A 15,483-nucleotide genomic window follows, 5' to 3' on the forward strand; every position below is an offset into this window, starting at 1 on the left:
TTGCATCGGAGCATGTCCTTTCGTGATGGGTAGTGGCGCTTCGTAATTCAGCGTTCGTACGGCATTCGTACAACATTCGTACAACATTCGTACTGCATTCGTACAACATTCGTACAGCATTCGTACAACATTCGTACAGCATTCGTACAGCATTCGTACAGCATTCGTACAGCGTTCGTACAGCATTCGTACAGCATTCGTACAGCGTTCGTACAGCATTCGTACAGCATAATCACTGTTTCACGCACAAAATTGATGGAAACACAAGCTTCGCCGAAAAGTACATTTTCGTACCTGCAGTAGCAAAAGAAGTCAGACAAACCGGCCCGTTTGGGAACCCACTGGGAAAAAACATTAAAGCAAAGGCCTTCATGTAGATATGCCAGTTTTATAAAGAGCAGAGTTTCATAATTGGGGAAAATGACTGTATAATGTGCAAATACACCGTAGATAATGTGTCCATGATCTCAGGTCCTTTTCAAAAGCGTCCACTGGAGCAGCGGCTTCAAAAGTCCTGTCGCCCATTGTTCTGAGCCGTGTCCTGGGCATGACCAGACGGTGCTGTTGGCCTGACCGGGTCCTGGATGAGGGGTGTGGTGTGAGTAGGTCGGTGAGGTCAGTGACCGGGTCCTGGATGAGGGGTGTGGTGTGAGCAGGTCGGTGAGGTCAGTGACCGGGTCCTGGATGAGGGGTGTGGTGTGAGCAGGTCGGTGAGGTCAGTGACCGGGTCCTGGATGAGGGGTGTGGTGTGAGCAGGTCGGTGAGGTCAGTGGGGGCCCTAACCCTGCACACTGTACGGAGGATGGGGGTGATGTGCTCCTGTTTTCACACCCTCATCTGGACCTGGGCAGCGCTGTTCTGAACATACTGGAGCTTTTGGAGATCCCGATGAGGAGTGCGTTACAGTAGTCCAGCCTGGAGGAGACAAAAGCGTGGACAAGCTTCTCAGCAGCAGGAAGGGAGAGGGAGGGGCGCAGTTTGGAAATACTACAGAGGTGAAAGGATGCAGTTTTGCAGATGGAGGTGACATGATTGTTGAAGGAAAGGTGGGGGTCAAATTTAGCCCCTATAGGTTAGTGACAGAGGGAGAGAGGGTGTGTCCAAAGAATGAAACAGAGGTGATTGGGGAGGAGCAGAGGTGATGAGAGGTTCCAGTTTGAATGGCTTTTGTTTTAGAGCCATTTAACTGCAGGAATCCACGCCTTTATCTCCTCCAGGCAGGAGCTGAGGCGGGCAGCCGCGGCAGGGGGGGAGAGCTGGAGGGAGGGACTCGGAGGTAGAGTTGTGGGTCGTCAGCATAGCAGTGGAAATTAATTCCACACTTGACCCAGGGGAAGCACGTAAATGGTGAAGAGGGTTGGACTGAGTACGGAGCCCTGGGGGACTCTTACACATTCTTAAACCTTGCACATTAATGTGTAAATGACCTGTTCTTACATGTGTAATCAATTTCTTGTTACCTGTACCTTCACGTTGAACTTGCTGCTGTAATCTGAGTGATAGCCTTTTCTTTTTTGCTAGAAAGCTGTCCGTTGTTTGTATCATCTGAAAATCTGCCTAAATTGCGCACAACTCACATTCTCAGAGGGAATATGAGTTGAGGTTTAGCCGTCACCTTGTATGTATTATCGACAACAAAGCTGACCTCGCACCTTTGCTTGTGTGTTTTTTTCTAAATCACGAGCAGACACCAACAGTTCTTCGATGATTTTTATTAAGTGAAAAAAGGCACTCACTACATTAAGGTGATTGCTTTGACATGATGAACACATGAGCAGAGTGTGTTAGTCTGTGTTCCTGCCATTGACCGAGGTCCCAGGAGAGGAAGTTTGTTAGTGTCACACACAGAGACATGAGTCCAGAAAGGCTGTGCAGGAGAACAAGTGCTTCAATGTGCGGATGAACTGGAAATCTACAACAATACAAATGATATGGAGGATTAAGGACACAATATGTCAGATTTTATGGAAGGATTTGGTTATATTAAAAAAAAGTGTCCTACTTAGTTTGTAGCTAGTTAGTTTTCCGAGCATAGTAAAACTGAAAAATTCCGATTCAATATCAAATACTTCTCGGTTTATAAAGATTTAAGGGCAATCATTCTCATTTACCTCTTAAGCCCCGCCCTAACCGAGCATATTTTCCCCACTTCGGCTTTACCCAATCTTGACTGGATTTACAGTTTATAGGCCAGAGTAACACCTCATTTGAAAGCTAAGACCTACAAAACTCATCTAAGATTTTTCCTTGCATCGTCAGAGCATTGTCATCACTTTTTCGTCATATTTTGTAAAATTTTTATGTGTTTTTATTGCTTTTTCCATCCCTTTTTGTTGCCTGTTTTGCTGTGTTTTTGTTTTGTTTTGTTTTTGAAAATGGCCTTAAATTTATATGTTAAGAGAACAAATTGGCCCAAAATAAAAAATAAAAAATGTTTTTCTTGGAGCCTCCCCTTAAAGGAGGTTAACCTGATTTTGTGTCTGGTTATGGAATGAAATTTGCGTTGTCCTCCTTTGGTATATTGTAAAGTCAGACATTTGTGAGGAAAACACTGTAGATCTTATTATAAAGCGTCAATTTGATGAACTTGCAGACTAGTTTTCTAGCATTTTTTTGAAAGCGACCCTGAAAAGTCACCCTGCAAGTTGTAAAACGTGCCTTTAAACACGTCCCTGTGAAGAACTGGGAGGCCTTTAAAGGAACAGGCCACAGTTTTTACACACTGAGATATGTTCTTACCTGAGCTTAGACAAGTTGATGCGTACCTGTCTGATCTGTACGCGTGCGCTCAGTCACGCAAAAAGACCAAAGATGTTGTTAGCATTTTGCTCTAACGCTTCATAAAAGCACTTCCGACGTCCGCGCAGTAATATCTTCAGAATTCTTTTGGAGTGAAGTTATTACTGAGCGGACGTCGAAGTGCTCCTAAGGTGTTACTACGCCTGACAATATAGTACCCCTTTTCATCCACTTAGAAAATCCACATGTTTAATTTTGGGTAACTACACTTGGGTCATATAACTACTCAGGGAACTGTATTAAAATAGTAGTAAACATGGAAGAGCTTGGTCGCTTCTAACTTCACCTCCGTTTGGGTCCATAGGAATATGCTGGGAGAGGCTAAATGCTAACAACATCTTTGGTCGTTTTGTGTGACTGAGGGCACACACAAAGACCAGACAGGTACACATCAACTCGTCTAAGCTCAGGTAAGAACATCTCAGTCTGGAGAAACGGTGGCCTGTTCCTATAAGTCAAATCTCCAAAGGTCTGCACACTCATGGATGACTTATGATAAGGCTTTGACTTCACCTACACTGTAGGCTATATGGTCGATGGGTTGACAACAGCTGGAAGCATCTGGATCGTTCATAATTTTCCTTGGAAAATAAAATACATTGAGCAGTGTTAACGGACTCTGAAAAGTCTCCAGGACTATTAGCCGACTTGCTAACTGTCCGCATACATTAAGATCCGCTTCTTTTCATTTGTATGATTTCTATAACGTACTGCCTTCCCCTCATTAGGACACGCCCCCCTGACTAGGACACGCCCCCCTGACTACTCCACTGCACAGTTGGAGACCTTTGTGCGTGTCCTCTGATTAATTTTATCAGCGCAGCCACAGCTTGGAGGCATCTGTCAGGACGGATTACTTAGCACATTGGCCTCCCGTGCTACAGTTTTGTTCTTCTAAGTTTCAAGACCAGCTCATGAAGTTCCTTGACATTACAGTCGCATGAGACTAGAGATCATAGGTTCACACATGCATATTGAAGATCCGTCACAGCAAACATCAAACTTTAGGTGAGTGGAAATGCACCAACTGAGGCCTAAAAACGTTCTTTAGGGCACTTTAATACTGAGATTTTCTCCAAAATTACCCAAATTCAAATGCTTCTTGATTGGGGATCTTACAGCCTGTAAACCAGTGTAACGCCTCATTTGAAAGCTAAGATCTACAAACCTGACCTAAATTGATTGGGGTAAAGCCAGACTGGAGATAATGTGCTCGGTTCAGGTGGTGGTTAAGAGGTTAAACATCTGTAGTACAGTAGTTTATCCCATACCTAGATGGTATAGGCTCCACCAACAGTCATGTGATCTTTTTACTCAAAAATTTTGTGATAAATTTGTTTCCTTCTTCTTTTTTAACTGAATGAAGACATTTGGGGCCAGATACCTGCTGGTGTTATACCTGCTGCAAAACGTGGGCAGGACAGGGGGTGGGCAGACTCGCATTGCGTTGGTTTGATGCCGCCCCTTCCCCATACTTTCCCTAGACCGCTACTGTGGAAGAAGGTGGATTGTCCTGTAATTACTTAATAACAAAGTTTAATAAAGATGAAAGAAATAAAACTTTCCCGCCGCTGGGTGCAAACACTCGCAGATCCAAGATGAGTTCAAGTTAAAGGAATAGTTCACCGTTTTTCCATACTGAGATATGTTCTTACCTGAGCTTAGACAAGTTGATACGTACCTGTCTGGTCATTGTGCGTGTGCTCAGTCACGAAAAAAGGCCAAAGATGTTGTTAGCATTTGGCCTCTCCCAGCATATTCCAATGGCTCCAAACGGAGTGAGGTTAGAAGCGACCAAGCTCTTCCACGGGCGCAAAGACCAGTATCGACTCGTCTAAGCTCAGGTAAAAACATATCACAGTCTGGAAAAACGTGGCCTGTTCCTTTACGGCAGCAGCCTCGGCGCTGGACACCGTTCGAGTGCGCAAAGTTACCAATAATGTAAACGATTTAATTGATCAGAAACTGTCATATCGGCTGCGGAGGAGTTGCAGAGTAATGCAGTAGTTGCAAGAAAACTGTAGCGTATTGGAACATTTGAGCTACAGTTACAGGATTCTTGGAGCGGCTGAATTGAAAAAAAAAAAAAAAAAAGGTTTGCTATGTGCCCTGTTTGTAAAGTGCGCTTCTTTCTTTTGGAGGAGCAACAATGTACAAAGGAAACATGAGGCTTATGATGCTCTTCATTCATCAGGAGGTAAACGCTGACCCACGATGTGCCCGTCTGTGGCGTTGTGGCCCTTGAAGGCATGTGTGGTTTATTTATGGAAAACTGTTGTTGTTTTGGTGTTGACCGACGCTCAAACAGACTTTTCAAGGCAATTTTGCTTTTGTTTTCAATTTGACATTGATTCTAAGGAAGAAGACAAGGCAGCACGATGTCAAGAGGAACATAATGTGATAGAGTCGCCCTCTCCCTAGTGGCGCAGCCTTTAAAAACATTTTTTTTCAGCTAGCAAATCAACGCCGCCATGATGAACCCACTTTGGGCGAGGAACTGATGAATTATGGGCTCGAAGAACGCGGAAGAAGCAACAAAATCCAGGAGATTAAACATCGACAACATCCTACACATTGTGTCCTTAAACCTTTGCGTACACAGAAGTTCAGAAGTGCTATCAAATAAAAAGCAAAACATGCTTAACAGTTACACAGACGCGTGACATTCATCGACAGACGTTTTGAAAATGCTCAACATTATCGTCACAATCTTATGGCCTAGATACAATATTTGGAAGATCCTTTTGTTGTCCTTCACGATTCTTTCCCCTTGGACTGGAGTTTTCACAGCCCTGCAACAGGTCCACAGTGCCAACTCGTTTGTATCCAATCCTTCCTCAGGCTCTGTTTACAGGCATGTAGGAGTCTTCTGGGTAAGCGCTCATATTTAAATATCGATCGGACAGAAACAAAACCTCCACTCCCTCCGTCCATTAAGAGTCCTCCGCCAGGGGTTCAGAATAGCCAGGGTCAGATGGCAGAGGAGATCGATAACGTCTCTCTCTGGATGGAGCCCTCCTGATAACCTACGCTAATGGGAAAAATAGGATTCAACAGTCTGAGTAACGAGACGTGCCGCCGTGTGAGACTGCAGGGACGGGAGGGGACGGGAGAGGGCGGGAGGGGACAGGGGAGGGACAGGAGAGGATGGGAGAGGGACAGGAGAGGATGGGAGAGGACAAGAGAGGACGGGAGGGGACGGCAGGGGACGGGAGAGGGACGGGAGAAGACAGGGGAGGACAAGAGAGGACGGGAGAGGACAGGAGAGGATGGGAGGGGATGGGAGAGGACGGGAGAGGACGGGAGAGGACGGGAGGGGATGGGAGAGGGACAGGAGAGGGACAGGAGAGGACGGGAGGGGACGGGAGAGGGACAGGAGAGGGACAGGAGAGGGACAGGAGAGGACGGGAGAGGACGGGAGGGGACGGGAGAGGGACAGGAGAGGGACAGGAGAGGACGGGAGAGGACGGGAGGGGACGGGAGAGGGACAGGAGAGGGACAGGAGAGGGACGGGAGAAGACAGGGGAGGGACAGGAGAGGGACAGGAGAGGGACAGGAGAGGGACAGGAGAGGACACCGGTGGCACCATCGGAAGCAGCCTGCCCTGGACCAGCAATGAGGTATTCCAGCTTTGGGCCTTCGGTCACTCGTCCTGGCTACATGTTCACAGTTCTTCAGATTTCTTTCTTTTGATGGTTTAAAGAGGCTGCACCGCGACTAGTTTCTTCCTCTTTGCAGTTTATTCTCTTAAAAACAAAAAGCCGACAGAAACTCACAGTCATGAGTTTTTAAGTCATAATTTTAAGTTGTAAGGCGAGACGCTGCAGGTGAATAGGGAGAAAATACTAATAGTTTCCAAAGATAACATAGCAGATAATAGTAGAGAATAGTAAGAGATAAAATAGATTAAAAAAAATAAGGCATATTATACAAAAAAAAGTGACAAAATCTCAATCATGGATGGTTTAAATGTATGGTTTTCATTTGATAATGGATTAGTTCAAATGATTTATCCAGAGAGTATTTAGGATTTTGTTTAGTTTTCTTTCCGTCATGGTGTTTTTGGGTTCAAAGCCCAATAAATCAAGCTAAGGAATGATATAAAATGATGTAAAAAAAATCCCTCGGAAAAACATTGTTGTAGGGAATCAGTAGGAGCGACTGAAGAAGACATGTTGTTGAGGGTTTTGTTTGGTGAAAACAGGCTTCAGGTTTTGAAACATCTGGACGTGCACGTGTCTATTTCTCCTGTCTTTACCAGCAGCTGTCTCCCAGAAAGGAAATCATAAAATAAGCATCAGACTGCATAAGCCTTTTACACACTGAAACTGAGATGTTAAGGGAGAAAACAAATTCAAAATCTTTGAGCAATTAGTTTGAAACTATAACTATAAACTCAGAATTATGACTTTTCTGTCCAAAACCTTCTGTACAGAGATTGTATTATGAGCTATTATTTACCTCATTTTGTGAAGTTGTTTTTTAGCCAACAAATTCAGTTTTACTTACTTTTATTTTCTTATTTTTGATCGTGTTACTTGACTACTTGACAATATTTCATTCAAAACAGTGCCCATGTCTTGTCCATGGAGCCAGGACTCTTCTCATTATTTGGCAATACCTTTCCTCTCAGCTCTATGGCACAATGTCTGAACTTCCACAAAGCCTTTCCCAAGTCTTTCTGTCTTCAGTCCGCAAAGTTTATCAGCTGTCCACGCGCTAGTCATTGGCGCGATCTTTGGGTAAGAATCCGTTGAGCTTGCTCCGCTCCGCCACGTAAATGTTCGTCAGGCTCGTGTTGCCCTGCTTCTTCTCGCCGTTCTCTTTCAGAGCCTCTTCGTCCTCCTCTCCTCCCCCGGCGGCGCTGGAGTTGTTGATGCACTCGCTCGCCCGCCGCGTGCTGTCGGTTATGTTCTGCCGCAGCTCCCGGGTTTTGCTGCGCCGGCCAAGCTTGCCGAGGGAGCCGAACTTCAGGTTGAACAGGTTCTCCTCGGACGCGGAGGCCTCCTGCTCCGGCTGCCCGTGGCCCCGGTTCTCGTACGCTCCCTTCAGCCGCAGGTTGTTGAGTTTGGTGTCGATGCTCTCCTGGGAGGAGGTCTTGAAGCGCCCGGCGTCCAGGCTGGCGAACATGGCCCTCTTCTCCGGGGAGAGCACGTCCAGGGAGTGCGCCCGCTGCTCCAGGCCCAGCTGCCTCCGCTCCATGCTGCGGATGGTGGCGGCGCGCTGCAGTTTGTCGTGGATCTCCACACTGAGGCGCCGGCGAGTCTCGCGGAACTCGGCGCGCACGTTGGCCTTCCACTCGGCGGCGTGGGCCTTGAACTCGCCCACCTGCAGGAGAGGTACAAGTGATCATTATTCTCAATTTGTCACATATACAGTTATAATGTTTCTTCTGTCCTGAGAGTCCACAAAGTCTCCTCCAGCTACAAGTAAACAACCTACTCTCTCCAACAGTTCCTGGCAGTTTCATGTTTACTGTTTACACTTTACCTTACACTGAAACAAATAATAGAGGTCTTTACTTGAAAAAATCCAGGAAACCGATTGCCTTGAAAAAGTCAAGTTAATGTGGCTAATTATTTTCAAGTGTTGGCAACTCACTAATTTCCAGTAAATTGAACTTCCATACCAGTAGTGTTCAATGAAACATTCGTATTGATGAACATTTGGGTATTTCAGTTTCTCTGTTCAAGTTTTCATTAAAGTCATGGAGATTGTGCATGTAGTGCTGGATGGATGAATTCAATATTACAAAATCAGTAAGTAAGTAAAATCAAAAAAGTAATTGTTTTATTATTTTATTTGTCCTTTATATATCTAGGATAAAACTCATTGACATTGTAAATCTCTTTTTCAAGAGTGTCCTGACCATGATTCAGGGAATAAGCATCAAATTAAAACTTACTTATATAAACACAATTTTGTTCCTCAATGTAGGTTTCATGTTTCTCCCGATTTGACTGATGTGGACAGATGTTACAAAAGAAGCTCATGAGCAGAGCCGTGGGAAGACATTTTAGTTAGGGGGTGCTGAGGGATAAAGTTTACCCCATAACCACTTTTTCTGTGCATATTTCCTATGTAATGATATTGCCTGCAGTTCGCAAACTATCCACGAGGGGGTGCTGCAGCGCCCTCAGCACCCTGGGGGCCTTGCTCATGAGGTTCATTTCTTCAACACGGTTACTTTAGTAACTGTTTTCTCCAAAGCAAAAGTAGATCTATCACAGTCCTGCCCATATCTGTCATGGTCCACCATGACCCACCACGAATCAGAGGCACTGGGACAAACATGACCTACATCAGATAAAAGTTATGCACTTTTTGTCAACTTTGTCTTTATATGCACCAATCATGTTGCTTTCTTTTTGATTTGTAATTTTAATTTCCAATATTTACTGCAGACTTCAGACTTTCAGAATTGTATTCTTCCGTCCAGCAGAAGTCTGAAGTTCTGTCTAAAGCAGAATCTCCATGACTTCCTTCTTCACCTGTCGGTCTGTGACTGAAGTCTCAGTCTCAGTCTTTTTACTGAAAATAAAGAACACAGTGTATTTCGTGTCACTCAGGGTGTCTGACCTAAAGTCAGCTCTGAAGAGGGTTGTGGACTCATTTTAAGTTGTAAACAAAGTAAGAGCAATATAATTGAATTATAAAAGTATTCAGCAATACAAATGTTCAATTGAACACCATTGGAATGGAAGTAAACACTACTGGAAATTTACCAATGATTGAAAATAATTAGCCACATTAACTTCAGTTTTTCAAGGCAATTGTTTTCCTGGATTTTGTCAATTAAAGACCATTTCAATACTAACTTTGCACTAGTGAAGGCAGCTGATTGAAGAGAAACAAATAAACAACACTGACTACATTCAAGGAAGCACAACTAGTACTTTTCTCAGTGGACCCTCAGCCCAGCCCTCGCCTTTTCCCTACCCCTTAAAACAAAGGCCAAGGGCTGAAAAGACCGCCCTCCACTTCACTTACAGCAAGCAAATATATGGAGATTTCATCAGTCTCCTTTTGGCATAATACTGTCTCACTGGAGCCAAACTGAGTAGTTGTTTTACGGAACTGAGAGAATTTGTCCCCTCAACTTATATCCTGATTTCTCATGGCCTAATGCCACAAAACATTGGCTTAGACAGGAGTCTTATGGTCATTCTTGGTGTGCACAGCTCATCATATTTCAATATTTTGTTGTGGAATCAGATTTGGATATGTTGACTGCTCAGTTGTCTCCAGGCCTGTATGGTAATAAACTTAACCCGCATTAGAGCAAAAAGCCATCTTGAAATAAGTAACTTTTTCTTTGTCCTTCATTTCAGAGTCTAATTTGAGAAATCTGTTTTTTGGGGCAAGATATTTACAATAGCAGTAAATTAAAGTAAAAAAAATCACTGCACTCAAAACTAGGTGAAAATCTTAATTTACTTGAAATAAAGTTTTATGGCACAAACGTTCAGAGCCCCTTTTCAATACAAGCGCGTGATAGACGTGTGTGTCTCACTGCCAATGCCGGGCGATTGAGAGCCCTCCATGTTCAAAAAGATAATCATATACAGTATTACTATACTAAATTTGTTCCAAACCTTCCATGTGATCCCGTCCATAGTGGCTAATGTGGAAAGTGACCTTTCCTTTAGTGCCTATCCCGTGTAATAGTGTAATGCTAACTGATGTAATTGAATGACACCCACCTCCTCTTTGGTTTTCTTAGACAGCACCCTGAGCCAGTCTCCGATCATGCTGAGCACGGCCGCGAAGTATGCCAACCCCACCATGATCCAGAACCACACCAGGGGCCGGTACCAGTCCCGGTACTCGATACCCTGGTTACCGCCTGGAGATACAAGGAAAATTCATCATGATCAGCACAAGACCATTATGGCGTACAGTAATGGTGGAATACACCGTCTACAACCGCTGGATGTGCTGTTTATGAAGCCTCTGGAGGTTTCTCTCCTTACAAAGTCATTTCTGTCTTCTCTCTTAACACTAGCTGTCAGCCAAACTAAAATAATGATCCAGTGTGATGTTTGGCCCTCTGGATGGGGCGACAAAGTGATCGATGTGATGAAAGCTGTGAGCTGTCCAAGAGGAAGTAAAGGAATAACGCCAGTGCCGCTCCTGGTCAAGAGCACTGAAGACGATGGACAGAACTGACACTATGGTCACTTTACCGCTACCTTTTACAACCATCTTTCAACAGTCTTCCACACTTTGTTTCTAACAGTGCTTATGTTCGGGATTCGTCATTACTGACATGAGGGATCATAGCTTTGATCTGGATCCGATCAAGATTGCAGTTCTTGGGCTGACATTTTGACTAGGTTGTTGAGAACAAAAGATTTTTTGGCTTCTTCACAATGGTGCAACAATACTAAAATCTTGTAATATCTAATTGATTGAGTTTTGAATTTCACAGATTCCACTAATAAACAGCTCAGATATCTAAAATCCTCTGAATTTCCCCGCTGTGACGTCGCTAAACCTCTATGCAGCCTCACCTGCCACGTAGTCTCCGATGCCCACGGTGGTGAGGGTGATGACCACGAAGTAGATGCTCTCCAGCGCGCTCCAGCCCTCGATGTGCTTGAAGATGACCGCGGGGACGGTCACGAACACCAGGCAGCCCGCCAGGATGAACAGGATGGTGGAGGTGACGCGGATCTTGGTCTGACTGATCTGCCGGTGCTTTTGCTGACCACAGAAATCAGGACAAAGTGATCAGAACCATGACCCAGAACATAAAAAAACAAGTGCATACGGAGCATGTGTCGGGTGAGTCACTGCGCAGACATTGCTCACAGTGGTGGATTTTCAAAGTGGGTCAGTAAGCGGCGGCATTGGTCGGCCCACTTGTAAGACTTCCTTTTCTCTGGTCACCCTTCTCTGGTCATAAACTCAAGTGGCACAGTGTCTTTATGTTGGTGCGCCGGAGGGCAAAAAGACTCGCTTCCACAATCAATATCAGTATCTAACATCATTTTAAGACAGTTCGGTCACTGACAGAACACCTAACATACTTAATCTGAAGCTGACTGATATAGATCACCTTTGTGCCAAGGAGCACATGGTACCGTGCTAAGCTGACAGCTAACAGGCCCTAAATAACATCAAACTAAACTTATTCTCCAAAAGTTTTATATTGATCCAATCACAGAGCACTTCGTTACGACAGGAACCAAATTAACACAAGTAAAACATTTTCTTAAATGTACTTCTCCAACGTCTGCTAAAGACTCCTTGTACCCTTCAGTTTCATTAGTCTCCGCTCTTTTTCTGGAGCCATTCACTTCTTTGTGCACAAAATACTCTACATATCTGGCTTTTCTGATTGGATAATATTCCTGTCAATCACGGCCATCAGGAGTTTGTAGAAATCGCCCCTGATCCTAGACTACATGTCTTTATAAAGAATAGGAAAAGGCTGTATTCTGGCTGGACATGCTACCAAAGAACCTCCTGTTGATAAACCATCCCCATCATTTGGACCAAATGTCCCGATGTTCTTTGAGAAAGAGACTGTTTCAAAAACCTGATACATGTGGCTGTTCTCAGTATGGTCCACTTGTTCTTGTACTGCTACTTGATTCCTAAGGAGGCTTTACACAGCAGACAGACACGATTTATCTGTGCATGTGGAGCAGACATTCATTTTCTTACCTCCAATAATGTGAAGTGAGTAAATTCACTCCTGGGACGGTTTCATCCTGATCACTGTTAGCTATTGCTTTCCTGGTGTTTAATGTGATTGAAATCTATGAAACTTTAAACTACTCTCCTTCCTACAGTTGGCCACAGACCACACTGATTTCAAGTTCACTCTTTTGCTTCTTGAATATACAGTTAGATATTGTTTCTGTTCGCGTGGAAAAACTTTGTCCAAAACTTTAAACTTTAATGAATCTCAATATCATGAGGAAGTAAATGGTCTCAGCTTATACAGCGTTTTTCTACCTTCATCAGGCCCAAAGCGCTTTACAGGAAGGACCCAGTCACCCATTCACTCACATTCATACACCAGTGTACACAGACACTGGAGGCAAGGTGAGTGAAGTGTCTTGCCCAAGGGATTCAAACCCCCGACCTTCAGATCATGAGACGATGATGTTTCTACACTTCTGCTATTGCGTAATTGAGAGTGTCCTAACCAGTTGTACTACTGTATGGTTCTGGTCATCTCACTCTGAAAGAGAGGAAGGTTTTGAACAAAGTGGTCCTCATCAGCAGGACCATTGGTCTCTCTGCTGCTCCTGGAGCCACATAGGAAGCTCCACTCTTAAAGGGGCTAGATGCAAGTTAGCCATTTTATACTCACTACTGCCACCTCAGGTCATACGTGTAACTGCAGATTCTATATTAAGACCCGAAGTAACACCTTTTTTAGTGACAGTGCAGGATTTTAGAGGCAGTTGTGGTGAACAGGTCTGAGCTCATTCTACACATTAGGACATGACTGGAACATGTAGGGGGAGGAAAATACATCATTTTGACATTTTTAAACTCCGTATAGTCCCTTTAAAGTGAGCTTTACAAATGGTTCATGACGCCTCAGGCCAAGTTGCAGGGGCCATTTTTGAAATGCTTCCTACAGGAAAAAGGTATCGCTCTGTCAAATGTTCTACTGATCGTCATTTTAACCGTTTCTTACCACAAGCTGTGATGACTTTAAAGGAACACTGCGTACAATATTACCCAATAAATACAATTGAAATACACGCATTTATTTTATGACAGATACTTTCATCATAACAAACAAACATGAGCCTTTGCTGTGAGCGGCTCACCTCTCCTAATATAAGACATGACTGTAGCTTTACTGGGAGTGAGCATGTCTCCAGCTCGTCTCCATGGAGACGTGACTAAAGTCAGTAGAGTTTTAAACAGGTTAGCTCCTCATCCAAATCCATTCTGTGATTAGTCACAACAGAAATAGCATGCTCTGTGTTGAGCTGGTCATTAGGAGCATGTTTTGTAATGATGTCAACAGTATAGTCCAAAATGTTACGCAGAGTGCCTTTAAAAAATGCACTTTTTATTGTACACTATTTCGTCCTTAAGCTTTTTTTATATGGCATATGTTTGTTTCGATGTCATGTAATGTCGACAGCGCATTCTGAGCTCCTTGCACATTTTGTTCCGATGTGGTTTCGTACTGTCAGTGGCTAATAAAGTGAATGTAAAATGATGGTGCCAGGCCTGTACATTTACCTTGAAAATCTTCTCCACTCTTAGGATACTTTTGACAAAGATGGTGCCCAGCTGGTCTCCTATCCCGGCCAACAGACAGCCGAACAGGGGGATTCCAAATATGGCGTAGAGGATGCAGAAGATCTTCCCCCACTCTGTGCTGGGAGCGATGTTCCCGAAGCCTGTCAACACATCACACACGCACAAATGAAGCCGACAAATGAGCTTGACATTCGCTCGAATCCTCCACAACAGCTTCAAAGCATCACCACTGCTAATTCCCCACACCAAGGCGTAATTATTTTCTTATGCAATGTAATCAATCAAAGGCTTACGTAAAAGCGCTCTGTGTGAGAGAGGCTCCTGGGATGGAATAATTAACGGGCATTTAGAGAAAATAGCCATAATTATAGAGCAGAAGTGACAACCAGGGGCCACAGGGCAGTGGGCGTGTGCGGTGTTGAGTAATACAGTTGTGTAAGCACTTTGGTTACACCACGGCTCTGTGGATGGCCACTGTGCTATTATACTTTGACATTTTCAGTATTAGATTTGGTTTGCTCTTTACATATAACACTTTAACTGCAGATTGACCTCTCGGTTCAGGTGGGGGTTAGGAGGTTAAAATAAAATGCAGCAAAAGGCAACATTTTTACTATAAGCTGTTGGATTTATATGGGAATGTGTAACTTCATGGGCCATTTTCTTAAAGTCAATTTTCATCTGATGTTGCGGCGACATCAGACATCATTTCTTTCTCCCTGATTTTTTTTTTACCCCGTTTCACTTAAACTTTGGGTCACACTTTATTTTCCACTCCCTTGATACATTTTAACTAAATTTAGTACAATATAGTGCTTTGTTACTGTAATAACTTGTACTTATTGTACACAATGGATAATGTGTAATAACAAGGGGTGGAACTCAATTATAACTTTTAATCAAGTTAATTATAGCCTGTAATAAATTAAACTCAATTAATCGGAAGAGGTTCCCAACCCTAAATAAGACATAAGACTCTAACCAGTTGGGGTAACATTACCTTGATACAGTGTACCCAACCACATTTAATACAATATAATGTGCTCCTTAACAGTCTGTGATAACTTGTACCTTTGCAGTACATACACATACATACTTATGTACATACACATGGACTAGGAAGTGAGGCCCTATGTCTAAATCCTGAAATATCCCTTTAAAGTTAGGGTTACAGTTTGGGTCTGATGTCTTATGACATCATGTACCACTAAAATACTAATACACATGATTCCATTGTGTATGTACTGCATAGGTACAAGATACTACACTTTGGTGCAGAGCAAATTACATTGTACTTAATATGGCAGGTGTATCATGGGTAGTGTCAAATAAAGTGTTTCCCACTTGGGGGTCTTTTGTCTTATTACATGATGTACTTTCAAAGTATTTATTTTAGGGCCAACTTTTTTTGATGAATTAATTCCATAAGGTTTAAAAACATGA

At 43.6% G+C, this 15,483-nt stretch overlaps 1 protein-coding gene across 2 annotated transcripts in view; it reads right to left on the reverse strand.

The window, feature by feature from the left end:
• Positions 1–7,376: 7,376 nt before the first annotated feature.
• Positions 7,377–15,483, reverse strand: part of kcnk10b (potassium channel, subfamily K, member 10b) — a 43,590-nt gene continuing 35,483 nt past the window's right edge. For both annotated transcript variants that reach the window (XM_079573207.1, XM_079573206.1), the window contains exons 4-7: positions 14,020–14,180; positions 11,313–11,505; positions 10,503–10,645; positions 7,377–8,127 (exon numbers count right to left, since the gene is read on the reverse strand). In XM_079573207.1, the coding sequence (XP_079429333.1) occupies positions 7,519–8,127; positions 10,503–10,645; positions 11,313–11,505; positions 14,020–14,180 (1,106 nt within the window). In that variant the 3' untranslated portion in view covers positions 7,377–7,518. The remainder of the gene's footprint in view (positions 8,128–10,502; positions 10,646–11,312; positions 11,506–14,019; positions 14,181–15,483) is intronic.

The sequence above is a fragment of the Gobius niger genome (genome assembly GCF_951799975.1).
Source record: "Gobius niger genome assembly, chromosome: 16".
Lineage (NCBI taxonomy): Eukaryota > Metazoa > Chordata > Actinopteri > Gobiiformes > Gobiidae > Gobius > Gobius niger.